The following is a 14,625-nucleotide window of genomic DNA, read 5'->3' as shown; positions in this document are numbered from 1 at the left end:
TGTAAGCAGAGGTATTTGTGTTCCATGAGAAAGGGTCTGAGCACAAGATACCTGTGCCTTCAGAAGGGCATATCAGTTCAACATAATGGGAAGACTGAGACACCATGACCCGAGAGTCAGTGCAGCATTAAAAGATGTGCAGACTGCTAGATAAATGAAAATCACAGAGATAAGATTGCCCATCAACAACGCAGAGGTGGGGGCACCTAGCTGGCTCAGTTGGCAGAGCATGCAACTCTTGATCTCGGGGTTATAAGTTCGAGACCCACGATGGGTGAAAAGATTAGTTTAAAAGAAAATGCAGAGGTGTTCTGTCAGATTCTATGAGATCAAAGCCTTTTATAGCCATTATTGTTTATTATACAACAAACTCTAGGGGAAAAAAATCCCAAGCCCCAGAGGCTGGCCCCTTTTCTCCAGCAATATTTAAGACAATAAAACTTCAGGACAACATGTGAATATGAGCAGAATATTGGAATTAGTTGCAATGGGATTTGACATGTCTGTCATATGTCTACGGGTTTGGTCTGTTATACATTTGTCTAACGTGATACAATATCCAAAAGCCATTCCTGTATGTTATCTCATGGTCTTCACAACAAACACGGGGTGTAGGCAGGGGAGATCATGATTATTCACAATTCTACAGCTAAGGAAACTGAAGTTTGATGAAGTTAAGAGAGCTGCCAGGAATCGAAGGACTAAACAATTCAGCTCTTCTATTTCTATTCCAAAACATTTCCACCGATACAATAAAGTTCTTACAGTATAATAAGACCTACTTTATAAAAAGGATCATTATCTAATAAAACAGGTTTCATATATAGAAGACTATTAAAATGTCATCAATACGTTGTGTTGGGTTCTGTCTTTTTTCCTATATATTTATTAGTTTTTGGAGGATCATAGAGACATCACACGCATCCTCTATTGTAGTAGTAGTAGAATAAAAATGATCCAGGGCCAGTGGTCTAGAACCAGATATTCAATTAAACCACAGGATTGCTTTGAAGTCCAGTGCAAAGATCTGAATGAACCTTTATTTTTCCTAAGGGCAAGTGACTTTTTGAGGAAATTTAAGTTGCATGAGACTGCACAGTCTAGGCTACCAAGATACACTGGAAGGGTCTTTTACTGATATCATTGCTCATTGATTATCACTGAAATAATATAGCCTACATCAATTAATGTTAATTTGGGATCAGCTTTTCTCTTCTCTGCCAACATCCCTATCATCTGCCCAACATCCATATTTTAATTTGGTCCACAAATCACAAATCCCTTATTGGAAAAAAAGAGGTTTCCATGGTGAAATGCTAATGATTTTTTCAATTCTTAGTAATCCTTTCATATATGTATTTTTTTTAATATAAACAAAGCCTATTGCACACACTTGGAATACAAGAAGTATATCTTATTTACGGAAGGAGTTAAAAAGCAAAGGATATGTCAAAGGAAATTTTGATAATAAATTCCAGTTTTCTCTGCAGCACCTCAAAAGGAGTTATTTAAAATAAAGGTACGGTACTTGGTTTATTGACAACAATGATGGGAAAGGTGTAAGCGATAAACATGCAGAGCCCTTACACTGACAGAGCTGGGATGCTTCATTTGATCCACTTCAGAGCTCAGAGCTTCATATTCTAGGTTCTTAATGATACAAACATTTAACACCTAAAAAACTGTCCACATTTTACATTTGACCTTGTGAACACCACACCAAGGAGAGAAAAGCCTTCTTGTCTTGACGACTTTTGTCAAGTACTCGGAAAAAGCAACCTCCTTCATCCTAACCTCTCAGTCCTGAAATAAAAACATCCTGGAAGAAGTTAAATGCTCCCCTCTCTCTCGTTTGGGTCAGAATTTCTAGACACTGAAGCAACTTCCAAAGACAGAAACAACATGGATGCAGGCAACAGACAACGTTCTCACGTCTGTTCGTTTTCACGTGATTAATCTGGAACCCACTCCCCTCTCTCTTTTGGGTCTGTGTCTTTGCAAAAAAACAAATACAAAAGAAACACCTGAATCATTTAATAGAATGTGCCTTTAAAGGGTATTACTACCATTTACTTTCAGAGATTTAAAGGTGACAAAAACTGGCTACTCCCCAACCCACAGGTATGGTGACAAGAAGCGGAAGTCGGGAGTAAGAAACTGAAACCAGGGCGCCTGGGTGGTTCAGTTGGTTAAGCGACTGCCTTCGGCTCAGACCAGGATCCTGGAGTCCCGGGACTAAGTCCCACATCGGGTTCCCTGCTCGGCGGGGAGTCTGCTTATCCCTCTGACCCTCCCCCCTCTTGTGCTCTCTCTCTCTCTCTCTCAAATAAATAAAATCTTAAAAAAACAAAAAAGAAACTGAAACCAGAGCGACAAGATAAATGAACTAGATCAACAACTGGGTTAGAGGAAGATATGTGCCTCTTACATAAAATAAGATTGATGTTTTTTCACCTAGAATTAGTAAGCCAGAAATAATCTTCGAGATGGAACATGCTTTCCAAACCCCCCTTTACAGCTGACAAAACAACGGAGTCCCAGAGACAAACAGCTTGTTCATAATTTAAATGAGCACCAAGTCACTCTACTAATTAAGTATTAAAATTCACACGGATGTTGTAATAAGGATTCTAACGTGACTATAAGGCATGTTTTGGGGGTCCGTGCTTCTAATTAAGTAGAAATTAATGAGGATTAAGGATGAAGAAACAGGGGCACCTAGGTGGCTCAGTCGTTAAGCGTCTGCCTTTGGCTCGGGTCATGATCTCAGGGTCCTGCGATCAAGCCCCGCATCGGGCTCCCTGCTCCACGGGAAGCCTGCTTCTCCCTCTCCCACTCCCCCTGCCTGTGTTCCCTCTCTCGCTTTGTCTCTTTCTGTCAAAAAATAAATTAAAAATACTAAAAAAAAAAAAATGAAGAAAGAACTAACCAGCTATCACAATGCTTGATCAGTATGAGGCATACTGCAGGGGCCTGATATATTCAACGCCTCTCCCTAAACTATTAACTTATTCCTAAGAAGGAGGGTACAGTGAATTAGATTTATGATGACAAAGATGCACCTCACTTGTAATTCTTTAATGAATCATGGAACTCTACATCAAAAACTAATGATGTACTGTATGGTGACTAACATAATTAAATAAATGAATGAATGAATGAATGAATAAATAAATAAATAACTAAAAACAAGGATTCCTATGCCTAGATTTAACAGTGAACACAACTACACAATTCTGAGATCCGTATCCATAAACAAAGTGCTTGTCAGGTTACACAGAACAAAAAAAGAGAGAATGATCAAATATTCTATTACTTGAACCGTATAATCAGTCTGCTAATTCTTTTGAATTGCTATATAATTTAGGTAGCAGTCAGACTCTTTGCTGAAAAGACATGAAAATTACAATTCCAGAGCTAAAATTAAGCTTAACTGTAAAGCAAGTAATGGAGCTTAAAGGTACATATGTTTACCAATTATTATTCCATAGCAACAAGCGACAACTTAAATAAGATCAGAAGGACATAAAATTAAAATGGTGAGAAATGATCACTAGGAATGGAATGTGACCAATAAAGGTGTTTAAAGGGAACAAGAGTTGAGGGAAGGAGAGACGTAAACTAACACTTGGTCAACACCTGGCGCTGTGCTCCGGGTGAATCAGCTCAGGTATCCCAACCACCCAGGCAGCTAGGATTATTATTCTCATTTTACAGGGAAGAAACAGAACTGTTGGGTAACTTGCCTAGGGCCACACAGCTGGGTTGGTAGCAGAGCTGTTGATGTGAATCTAGATCTGTTTGACTCCTAAATCCACCATCTTTTCGGGTTACCCACTGAAACACAGAGGGATTCATAATCGATTTCTTTAAAAAATACTTTAGAAGGATTTTGGTCACAAAGACCACGACCCAACCTGTTTTTTCTCTTTGCTCATGTCCAGAAAGCCTATAAGACTTAAGTCTATAAAAGTGAAACAGAATTCAAATCAGCTCGACATTTGTAACAAAACCCTAGTACATGGGTTGCAAGCCTTAGCTTCTTTCAGAGTGTTTTCATAAATTTTGACTCACTTCATCATCACAACATCCCTGTGAGGGGAAGCTAATGCCGGCATCATTCCACAGATGAGGTGTCACCCATGTGAGATGCCTGACACCACACAGCTCATTTATGGATGGAGCAGAACTGAAACTGGGATCTGTATATCCTCACTCAGTTTGTTCCTCTTCCTATCACACTTTTCTGCCTTCAGATGCAAAAGATGAGAATTTCTATACTTGAGACAACACTCTCTCTACCTTTTTTTCTTAAGTGACAAAAAATCCCATAATTTCGATGTAAGTAATAGAGACTGTGCCTTGATATGTTTTCTTCCTCTTCTATAAGACCAAATTATGCAAATAAAACAATTCCAAGGTATAATCATCATTCATTTCTTTGATTCTCACCATAATAATCATGCTGAAATGACAATTTAAATCATAGCACCTGGATACCAGCAAGTGATTCCATTATAATCTTGAAAATCTACAGCCTAAAACAGCAAAAGCAATTTCCATTCGTACAATGCATTAAAAGAATCTAGTATTAGGTAAGATTGAACTTACATATAGCCATTGGTAGAAAAGATGTGCTAAGATATTCAATAATATCCTTGTGCAGAAATGGAGGAAAGGTAGCTAATGTTGATATCATCGTGTAGGGCAAAGTACTCAGAATATCATCATTGAGAAAGGGTAGCAAACATGTAGTTGTATAAAATATCGACTGTCCAAGATCTACAAAACAAAAATGAGTAATCAGTCACTGAATATTTTGCCACTTAACAAAATATGCTAATTCTACATTTTAAGATCTTACGAACTGGCTTAAATTATAACCAACTATTGCTCCCTTCCTATTAAGACCTCTGAAACATAATGCTCTGTAAAGTACATACACAGGGTTTGTTCAATAAATGGCTGATGAATGACTGCATTAAGAAAGATAAATACCTATTTCATGAGCTTTTCCTCACCCCTTTATCAATCTTCAGTAATACTTGGTATTCATATTACTCCTGGCTTTCAAAAACTAAAGGCACTTTCCATGTGATCATGAATCCTGAAATATCCTCTAGCATTCTTACCTCCATTACATTTTACACAAGATAACTGTGGCACAAAGCCATTAAATTTTTTCCCACTGGAAGTTTTAGAAAAGTCGAGGGCAAGACTGGAAATGAAACCAGGCTATCTCTGCTCCATCAACCAAAACACAATCTTCCTACATCTGGAGTCTTGGGCAATGAGGTAACGTGTGTCTTCCAGCATAGCAGCCGAAAGGAAGCTGTAAATGACGCTCCGTGACCCTGTGCATTTTGTTACGAATTATCACGGAAGGATGTGCCACCTAATGATAATCTTCCCACCAACACTTTTAAATGGGGATAAGAACAGTACCTACCTCACTTCTAAAAGGACTGTTGGGAGGCTTAAATGAGATTAATATAGAGTGCTTTAACACAGCACATAATGTGTGCTTCACAAATATTAGCCATTATTATTAATATGAATAATGTTACTATTATTACCTGCACAAGGAGTAAAAATAGAGGACATTCACCAAAAAAAAAAAAAAAAAGCGTAACTAGTTAGCTTTAGAATGCATGTATACCAAATCCCATTGTACTGAACATATCGTTTGATATTTCTGGACCTCCCAGTAGATGGGTTATCGGTCAAGACTTGGCAATGAAGACTTTGATCACCTTCCTATCCATCCTAAAAGAAAATTACTAGATTTGTTGGTTTTGCAGCAGTTTTACCTTCTTCGTGCAATTCTGATGCCTGATGTTATTTCTGATTAGAATTAATACGCCATCTCAACAAGCACATCGACTGACAACAGAGAGGATGAGGCCACAGGGCACCCTGGCGAGTGAGGGTCAGTCAACCTTGGGCTCAAGTTGATGAGACGTAAAACTCACAGGTGTTTTACCAAGAATGAACTGAGGCTGTGCATCAAAGACACGTCAGCTGCCCCGCAGTCTCGTTACAGAACCTTAGTGCTGAAAGGGGCCTGAGAGCCAACCTGGAATGTTTTTCAAATGAAGAAACCAAGGCCCGGAGAAGGAAAGTGATTGCCCAAGATCACCTGACAGGTGGTACCTGAACTGTGACAAGAATGCAGCTCTCGCCAGTGCCCCGCATTGCCCCCCCCCCCCCCCCCGCCTCCGTGAGGACAGAGCCTCCAGCCCTAGGGCAGTGGTTCTCAAACTCAGGATACAAAAGAATCACCTAGAGAGTTCACTGAAAATCTCGATCCTTGGGACACACCCCTCAGCGATTCTTGTTCCTAAATCCCAGGTTGGGACCCAGAATTAATTCCATGTTCAAGCTCCCTCAGGGATTCTGATGTGGTTGAGAAACACTGCTGTACTGCTTTTTAACCCCTAAGGGCTGGTCTAGTGAGGTTTTTCCTCTCCTCTAAGCTCTGTTATGCAGAACAAGAACACAGTGTATAGAGAACAGTGAAGAGTAAAGTCGCAACATAGTTGTGGGTATAAAAGCAAATATACAAATACTTTATGTTAAAAAAAAAAAAGAAGATAGTAGGAAGGGAAAAATGAAGAGGGGGGAAATCGGAGGGGGAGATGAACCATGAGAGACTATGGACTCTGAGAAACAAACAGGGTTCTGGGGGCGGGGGTTGGGGATGGGTTAGCCTGGTGATGGGTATTAAAGAGGGCACGTACTGAATGGAGCACTGGGTGTTATACGCAAACAATGAATCGTGGAACACTACATCAAAAACTAATGATGTGATGTATGGTAATTAACATAACACAATAAAATAAAATTTTTTTTAAAAAGCAAATATATAAATCATGCCCCCTGAAATCGTCATAATTTAACATATTAATCGCAGTTAAATGGGTTGTGAGTTACCAAACTGAATACTTTTATCTTAATCCAGGGGCTCTCACACAGTGGCCCATCCTAGGACCAGGCAGGTCTACAGTAACCTCAGGACTGGTTGTCACAAAGGAAAGGTACTGACGAGCCCACCACCACCACCACCACAGTAGGCTCTGCCAGTCTTATATTCAAAGAGTCGTCTCCTTTAAGTTCTGAGTGGGGATGGGATCCCAGTAAAAGTGACCAGGCTTAAACAGCTACAAAATGATACAACAGGCAAATTTACAAATCTGTACATTTTTTTAATATTTACTACAATACAGAACTGTAAATATAAGAAAAAACAAATTCAATAATCATTATTTCATCATTTTTATGGAAGTAGATTTTTTTTTAATTTTTTCATTAGGAACACATCTTACTAAATAAAGCATTAAGTATTCTCTTACAAGAGTTAGCCCCAACTCAAAGGTAAAATAACCGCCATGACCCACCCACTTCCCAAATTCCAATTTTTCTATACAGTGAATCTTTGGTTATTGTATTTCCAGAGACCAAATTATCAGTGCTTTAAAGTTAAAACACCTGATGTTTTAAACATTCATTCTCTGCAAAAATCCCTTCTCTTATTGCATGGGTTTTCCATGTGATTCTCAAAAGTATAATAATGATAGTTAAGCAAGAGACATGATATTATTGTACTCCTTTTTATGGGTTAGAAGAATCTGGTAAGCAAGTAAGATAATGAAATTGACTAAAACACACTGTAAAAAGGGAAAGCATTAAGAAAAGAAGCATGCTCTTAATAGAAGCACTACTAATACTGTATAGTAGGTACCATATACAGCTTAGAGCATCACTACACACTCTACCAATGGCCAACATTTTGTAATAACTATCGATGGTTAGTGAAATTTGGAAGAATTCTTAGAGATTTCTCCTTATCGAATATCCTGTGTTTAAAAGACAGGAAAAATAAGTCCCACTGAGATCTGTGATTTGCCCCCCCCCCCGCAAAATCACAGAATTAGTCAGTGGATTTGACCTGCTCTTTGGACTCCACTTCTTATATTTCATGGTGGGGGGGGCAAGTTTCTAAATCTTAGCCCACAGGTCATAATTTCAAGACTCTCCATGACAAGCAGATCAGGAGAAAAGAGGTCAATTTCTGTCAGAGCCTGACTCCTCTCTCCAGCCCATTCCCCTCAAATGTAGGTCCACCTGGATAACATCCCTCTGGCCATAAAAGAACAAAAACAACAACAAAAAAATGACAGGATGGGAAACATCATATTTAAGTTTCTGTGTAAGAAAGGCTTTAGCCACACAAAGATCTTTCAAGCAATTTACTCCAATAGCAAGTCTCCAGCATCCATAAACATACATGGACATTCTCAAAGGTTCTGATTAAATGCTCACCGTGTTGGCCATGCTGTAGTAAAGGAACTAGATCCAGGAGAGTCACCAAAGTCACGTAGAGGCCTTGATAGTCCAAAGAAGGGTAGTCTGACAAGTGAGCATCACGACTTTGCAGGCCGCGTTCAGAGGGAGCATCTCGCAGGACGCTGTAAAGGAGGGAGCGAGTAACAGTAGGGTTGATGGAACTGACCTGCGGTCTTAGAGATGGGGTGAGTGGGAATGGCACAGGAAAAAGACACATGGTCATGGGCACTGTCAAATTGGAGGCATCTTGGTTTTCCTTCTTCCCTGTGCGGGACAAAATGCTGTTGGGGGGACAAGGAAAAAAAAGAGACAACAAAGACACAAAGAACAGCACATTACATTGAAATGACACTCTAAAACAAATAATAAAACTCCAGATATATCCCACATAAGATGCAATTGCTACACCAGCAGTGTCTACAAATCGAGTATGGGTCGCATAGCTTCATGCTCACAGAGATAACCAATAACGCAAGGTTTCTTTTGTGGAAGTTGCATTGCATCTCATGTGTTATCTGGTTAGTAAGGAGCAAAAATATAAAAATGCATGTTTCAGTGCCAAACCCATGTTTTACAGTTTATCAGTTTGGTGAAGGAGAGGTTTCCTCGAAGGAAAACCAGTGGCTTCATCTAATGAGTTAGGGCTTCTATTACTAATTAAAACGAGATTTCAAAGCAAAGGAAATTTTCAGCAAGACTCTCTTACTCGGGTAAGTAAAAACCTGCAAAATATAGGTATGGCACTTGCAGAAACATGTTTTAGCAAAGAATAAACATGTGTGTTTATTAAGAAAGTCTTAAAAATCACATGTTTATTGCATCAAAATAATGTCTATATGTATATTATGATACTGTTTCATGACATTCTGTCAGTATCATTTGAGATAATGAAGTTTAAACAGGCATATGAATTTAGAAATAATACATATTTCTAAAATGTTAACTAAACTACATTGGAAAAGCTATAAAATAATATATAGTAGATGGTCCGTAGCATTATGTTTGTGAACTAATGATAATGGTTATTTATGTGTGTTTTTTTTTTTAATTTTGCATGTTGGGGAGGAAACATTTTATTCTACGAATACAAACAGTGGTTTATTAAATAGTTACCTTCAAAATTCTAAAGGCTAGGCAAGCAGTATCTGTCATATAGCTGCACATCATACAATAAGATCTCATATATTACTGCTGCTACTTACGTTATTATTCAACAAAACTCACTAAACACTAAAGGAAAGATAATTTAGAAAGTTAAAAAAAAGTTTAATGGGAATAAAAATAAACTCTAGAAATAAACTGGCTTTCGTTTAGCCTTCCTTTTTAAATGAAAACCTTTTAGTAAAAGCGATAAAGCAGAAGAGTTGTTAATTTAAAAACACAAGAAATGACTGCTTTGGCCAGATGTTTAGGTTTTTTAAGTTAGGTTATACTATTTATCATTAAAGACAATAGCTATACATTATAATGATAGTATCTGCTGCACTTACAAAGTGCTTTTATATAATACACTTATCTGTTAATCAAAATAGATAACAATTTATAAATGTTTCATTACATAAAAATAACCTCGTTTTACACTTAACTCTGTGCATCAAACATTACTAAGTTCTTAGTTAATGGTATTACATTTACCATTTCACAGTGGTGTGAAGAACTGGTTAGTGTCAAGCATGCTTGCTATTTCAAATTTACATTTATTTCTATTTACTCTTAGTGCAAAATATGTTACAAATGTAAGAAAAATGACTACATGCTTTTTATTTTCCATGTGCCTAATTTACCTCGATTTCCTTTGTCTTCTGTTACCCAATGTCCAGGGAAAAACAATTAATAATAATAAAGATAATTTCAGAATAGTTATGTAATACTTCTTAGCAAGAAATAACTTAAGATTTAGTGTAATTTTTTTTTTACTTTTAAAGGGATTAAATTTACCTTGTTTTGTGTGTGATGTATTTAACTTAAAGTACGCTTATGATTTACAATGGGATAATATCAACATTCCAGTACCATCAGATTTTCCATCAGACTTTATACTTTCCTCATATAACTTGATTACTCCTAAAAGTACCACCTTTAAATGTTATATTCTTGATAAGCCCAGTCACCAAAAATCTGTTTTAATCCTGTAGGATTCTATCCCACTGAAAATTCCTTTAGAATCACAACAGATGTAAGTCAGAAATATTATTTCCCAAACTTCAGCCCTAAGTTAGCCTACTACCAGCATCATTTCAAAATTACAAGATGCGGATCTTATAGAAGTGATATAGAAAAACAACATTTGCCTTAAAGAATAAAATCAGCTATGTATCATATATTAATGCTGTCCTTTAAATTAAGTACAGTTCTGTCATCAGATTTTTCCTTGGTGGGGGAAATATAGCACATTATTATTTTTTCAAGTATACTTTAGTATTGTTCCAAAGTTTGATATAATTTAACAGACACTAGTCAAATAAACTTTGGAGGCTCTGTTTTGGTATTTTTCCCTTCCTGTATACGTGGGGTTCCCAAATGATAGCAGCAACAAGTTCATACATGCAGGGAGGGAGAATGTCAGCATTGAAACAGTAAAACTTCTCTCTCACTGCCTCTAGATTTAATAAGTAGGTGAAGTTGAGAAAAAAATGGCTGAAGATGAGTTATCCATGAAACCAGTTTTAAATTACCATTCATGTTTCAATGTAAGGAAATGTTTTCATTTGTGGAAAAACTAAAGAAGGGCTCATGAATCAATGTACAATGCATTGTGATTTTATGATGTTTTGTGAAGTTTATTCAGAAAAAAAAAACTTATTTCCCCAACCAAACTGTCTAACTTGGGAATGATAAAACCATCTACCCCAACTAAAGTTCTTCCCCAGAGGTCTGTACAGCCAACCAAAAAGAATACGAAGAATGCCCTGCTCAGAAGAGTTTGACCCAGCAACCAACTTTTCACCTTTCCTTTTCCCTCCTGAGATCCTCTTTATATCAAACATTTACTTCCAACATCAAGAGGAACCAAGAGAAGAAGACCCCTGTGGGTACGGAGAAAGATGAGAAGTTGCCCTGAGGTATTTATAGCACAGAAAATTAATACATCAAATAAACTTTCTATAAGATTATGAATTTTGACATTTGAGTTGAATCTCTCTACTGTCAGCAAAATTTACTTGACCATGCTATGCTCTAAAGCTACTCTGTGGACCTCAAATCAGTAATTGGAAGGTCTATGTTTTCTTCCTAAGCAATTAAAAATTACAATTCAGTTAAGATTTTTGAACTGAGACTAGAATCCCTTTTCAAAACATATCAAACATTTTCTAAAGAGTTAGCGGCAAGTAGCTTTCCCCAAACTTAATGATTTTTAAAAAGATTTTATGTGCTAGCAGCTTGAATGGCACCAGCAGAGAGATCTGCGGGAAGGAATTCCAAAAGACCATATGACATAGAAAGATTGGAAACCTTTAAATATTCTGCCAGGTAAGAGACAAGATCCTTAAAAAAGACCTTAGGTTTTAAATATGGCCCCGGAATGTTTCCAATGTAAAATGGACAGACTCCTCTGTAGTGAGGGGGGATTAAAGTAGACGATCTTCATAGGTCCTTCTAATAATAAAAGCAAACAAAAAACTAAACTCTGAAGTTGTGTGTAAAGTGTGTGTCTGTTCCCATACTTAGGTCCCTGCTAAATGAAAATGAGTACAACTCAGCACTCAGAATTTTACCCGGTACGCCAGGTCACTGGTAGATGAAGTAAATGCTCTAGAGGGATTGCTGCAATGGACGAAATTTGGACGAAAGTCAACTCAGTTCAGCAAACATTTGTTGATCCTCTTCTGAGGACCAAACTCTGCTCTAGGCTCAAGGGTTAGTAAGATGAATAATGCACAGGACTCACCTTCTCCTAACTAAACCCCATGAACTTTAATGTGAGTCTAATTAAGAGCTAAGTGGACATATGTGGACTATTCAATGCTGATACAATCAATTATGGTAACATAATCTCTCCTCTCCTGTGCATTAAATTAATTGAAGTTAAACACCTAGGCTAATCTCTGCCTTTGGGAATATGTACAAAACTCTATTGAAATCAGTGAGAGTTATGTGCCATGCATGAAAACCACAGGACTATTACTCTAAAAATGCAATCCTGACTCAAATGAAGCAGCTGGTACTTCGGGTTGCAGATTTTAATCAAAATAATAATAATTCTGACTTCCTTGAGAATATCCAAACAGAAGGACAGAGAGTTACTCTGTGAGAATTCATCTCTAATTCTTTCTTCGTGTTTCTTTTCAAGAATCTGGATTCTGAAGGCTAGAAGTGTTTCCGAATGTAAAAATCGTCAAAAATGCAAAGGGAACCATCTTGTTAGTGAGTAGAAAATCTTACCACACCAAATACCCAGACCATCTCATTTGTCTTGAACTAATAGTATAAATAAAATGAAGAAATATAAATATGACTGGTATGGATATATATACCACCAGTGAAAGTAGTCTATCATAACTTGGTCCAACATGCGGGACAAGAGTTTTAAGTTCTATATTTCCAGTAAGCAAAAGAAATGAAAAGAGTTTTGAGTTGTTTTTTGTTGTTGTTGTTGTTAATGCTGAGGTAGGCAAAGAGAAGAAAGAAACTGCATTGGGTTCAGCCCAAGAGTTGAACCTATAAGTACTAAAGTCCAACCCATGACATGTTACCCTGCTTAGGGTTTTCACTCTTCCTCCCACTACATGTGAGTGTATCCTATAGGCTGTCAACTCTGCTCTGACCTGCTGCTATCCACAACAAATTGCTAAGTGAGAGAAAGAGCTAAAACATCTGGGAATTGAAATACTGTCCACGTCACTTTAAGTATAGCTCAATTTAACTTCCAAAAAGTTGGCAAGTCTTTGCAAGAAGCACTTCCTTTCCTCCCTTAATCTCAAGGACAGCCGAAACTAGGCTATGGACTCAGAATGGATGCTGGTATTCTCAAAGGCCAAACCCAAGTTTTTATGAAAAGAAGTGTCTCTATCCCATGATAACTAGTAGTACTAGGGAGAGGCAGTGTCGTGTAATTATTGAGTGTGTGTTCTGTGGATGAGGACCACCAGGGTCCAATGCTGGTTCCAACACTTACTAGATATGTACCTTTGAGCAGTTTATTAAACCACTCTATGCTTTAGTTTCATTATTTGTAAAATGGGCGTAAGACTACACTCATTTCATAGAATTATTATAAGGGATTATATGAGATGACATGTAAAGCACTTAGAACAATGCTTAACACCTATAATTACTAGTATTATCACACACTATGGCTATGATAATGATGATAATGGCAGCTATTTTGTTACTATTACATTAGGAGTAGTTGCTGATTTGGTCTCCCTTTGAAAATGGACTCGGCTCAATTGCATAGAATCTTCTCCAACAACTACTTGAACAAACTACCTTAACATCAGTGTTACCATTAAAATGTTATCACCCATGATCATATCCAAAGATCCATCATTCAAGAAAATGGAAACTTCATGTCTTGCAAACATGACTTCAGTATCCCAAATTTCCCAACCTTCTGACACAATGACAAAGACTTAAGCAGTAGGCTTCAAAGTGCCAATGGGAACCTCAATTTCTTTGCAAAGCGAATTCAGACTTTGCTTCCTACTAAAAAATGGCTCTCACTTTGCAAACTCCCAGAATTTGTGATAAAAGAAAGCATCTGCCATTGAGAACCCTGACCTCAATGACAAAAAGGAGAATTCAAAAGAGCAGAGTCAGATGCTTGGTGTATACACTTAAGCAGATTATCACTATGAAAACTGAACAAATGCTTTCCCCTGCAATTTGAAAAGAAGAGAAAATCGCCCCTAACAAGGTCCTCGACTTAGTGGGCAAGTATGAAATCCATGAATCTGATAAACAGAATCCCTTTAAAAGAGAACAGGGACACCAAGGGTTTTAAAGAAGACAAGGTATTCCAAAGAGTAAGAAGAACAAAGAGCAGGGCTGCAGAAGATCGGTAGCTGACTTGACGGCATGAAGCTTCTTTCTGCAAAGCTGAGCCTCGGTCCACTGGAACCTCCAGGACCACCAGGGCCACGCCCCTCATTCACCACTGGTGTTCTGTCCTGAATTCCTATCTCACAAAAATGCTACTAAGAAACAGCAGCAAGTCAATTTTTGTGTTTCCAAAAATCAGATCTGGAGCACGAAGATCATGGTCACTAATGGAGAGACCGAGCCTTAGAATTTAATGGAAAGGGAAGTGCTCCCCTCCCTTCTTAGCAGTGATTTCCC

The 14,625-nt window shown here is 37.7% G+C and overlaps 1 protein-coding gene across 14 annotated transcripts in view; it reads right to left on the bottom strand.

The window, feature by feature from the left end:
• Window positions 1-14,625, bottom strand: part of UNC79 (unc-79 homolog, NALCN channel complex subunit) — a 237,325-nt gene that overhangs the window by 185,196 nt on the left and 37,504 nt on the right. For 12 of the 14 annotated variants that reach the window (XM_032405836.1, XM_032405840.1, XM_032405835.1 and 9 more), the window contains 2 exons: window positions 8,323-8,627; window positions 4,612-4,782 (listed from right to left, as the gene is read on the bottom strand). In XM_032405836.1, coding sequence (XP_032261727.1) covers window positions 4,612-4,782; window positions 8,323-8,627 — 476 coding nt within the window. Of the gene's footprint in view, window positions 1-4,611; window positions 4,783-8,322; window positions 8,628-10,130; window positions 10,149-14,625 lie in introns of all 14 variants that reach the window. The other 2 variants (XM_032405843.1, XM_032405845.1) reach the window with 2 other exon arrangements.

The sequence above is a fragment of the Phoca vitulina genome, unplaced genomic scaffold (genome assembly GCF_004348235.1).
Source record: "Phoca vitulina isolate PV1807 unplaced genomic scaffold, GSC_HSeal_1.0 scaffold7, whole genome shotgun sequence".
NCBI classification, from domain to species: Eukaryota; Metazoa; Chordata; class Mammalia; order Carnivora; family Phocidae; genus Phoca; species Phoca vitulina.
This window is presented reverse-complemented; position numbering and strand designations above follow the sequence as displayed.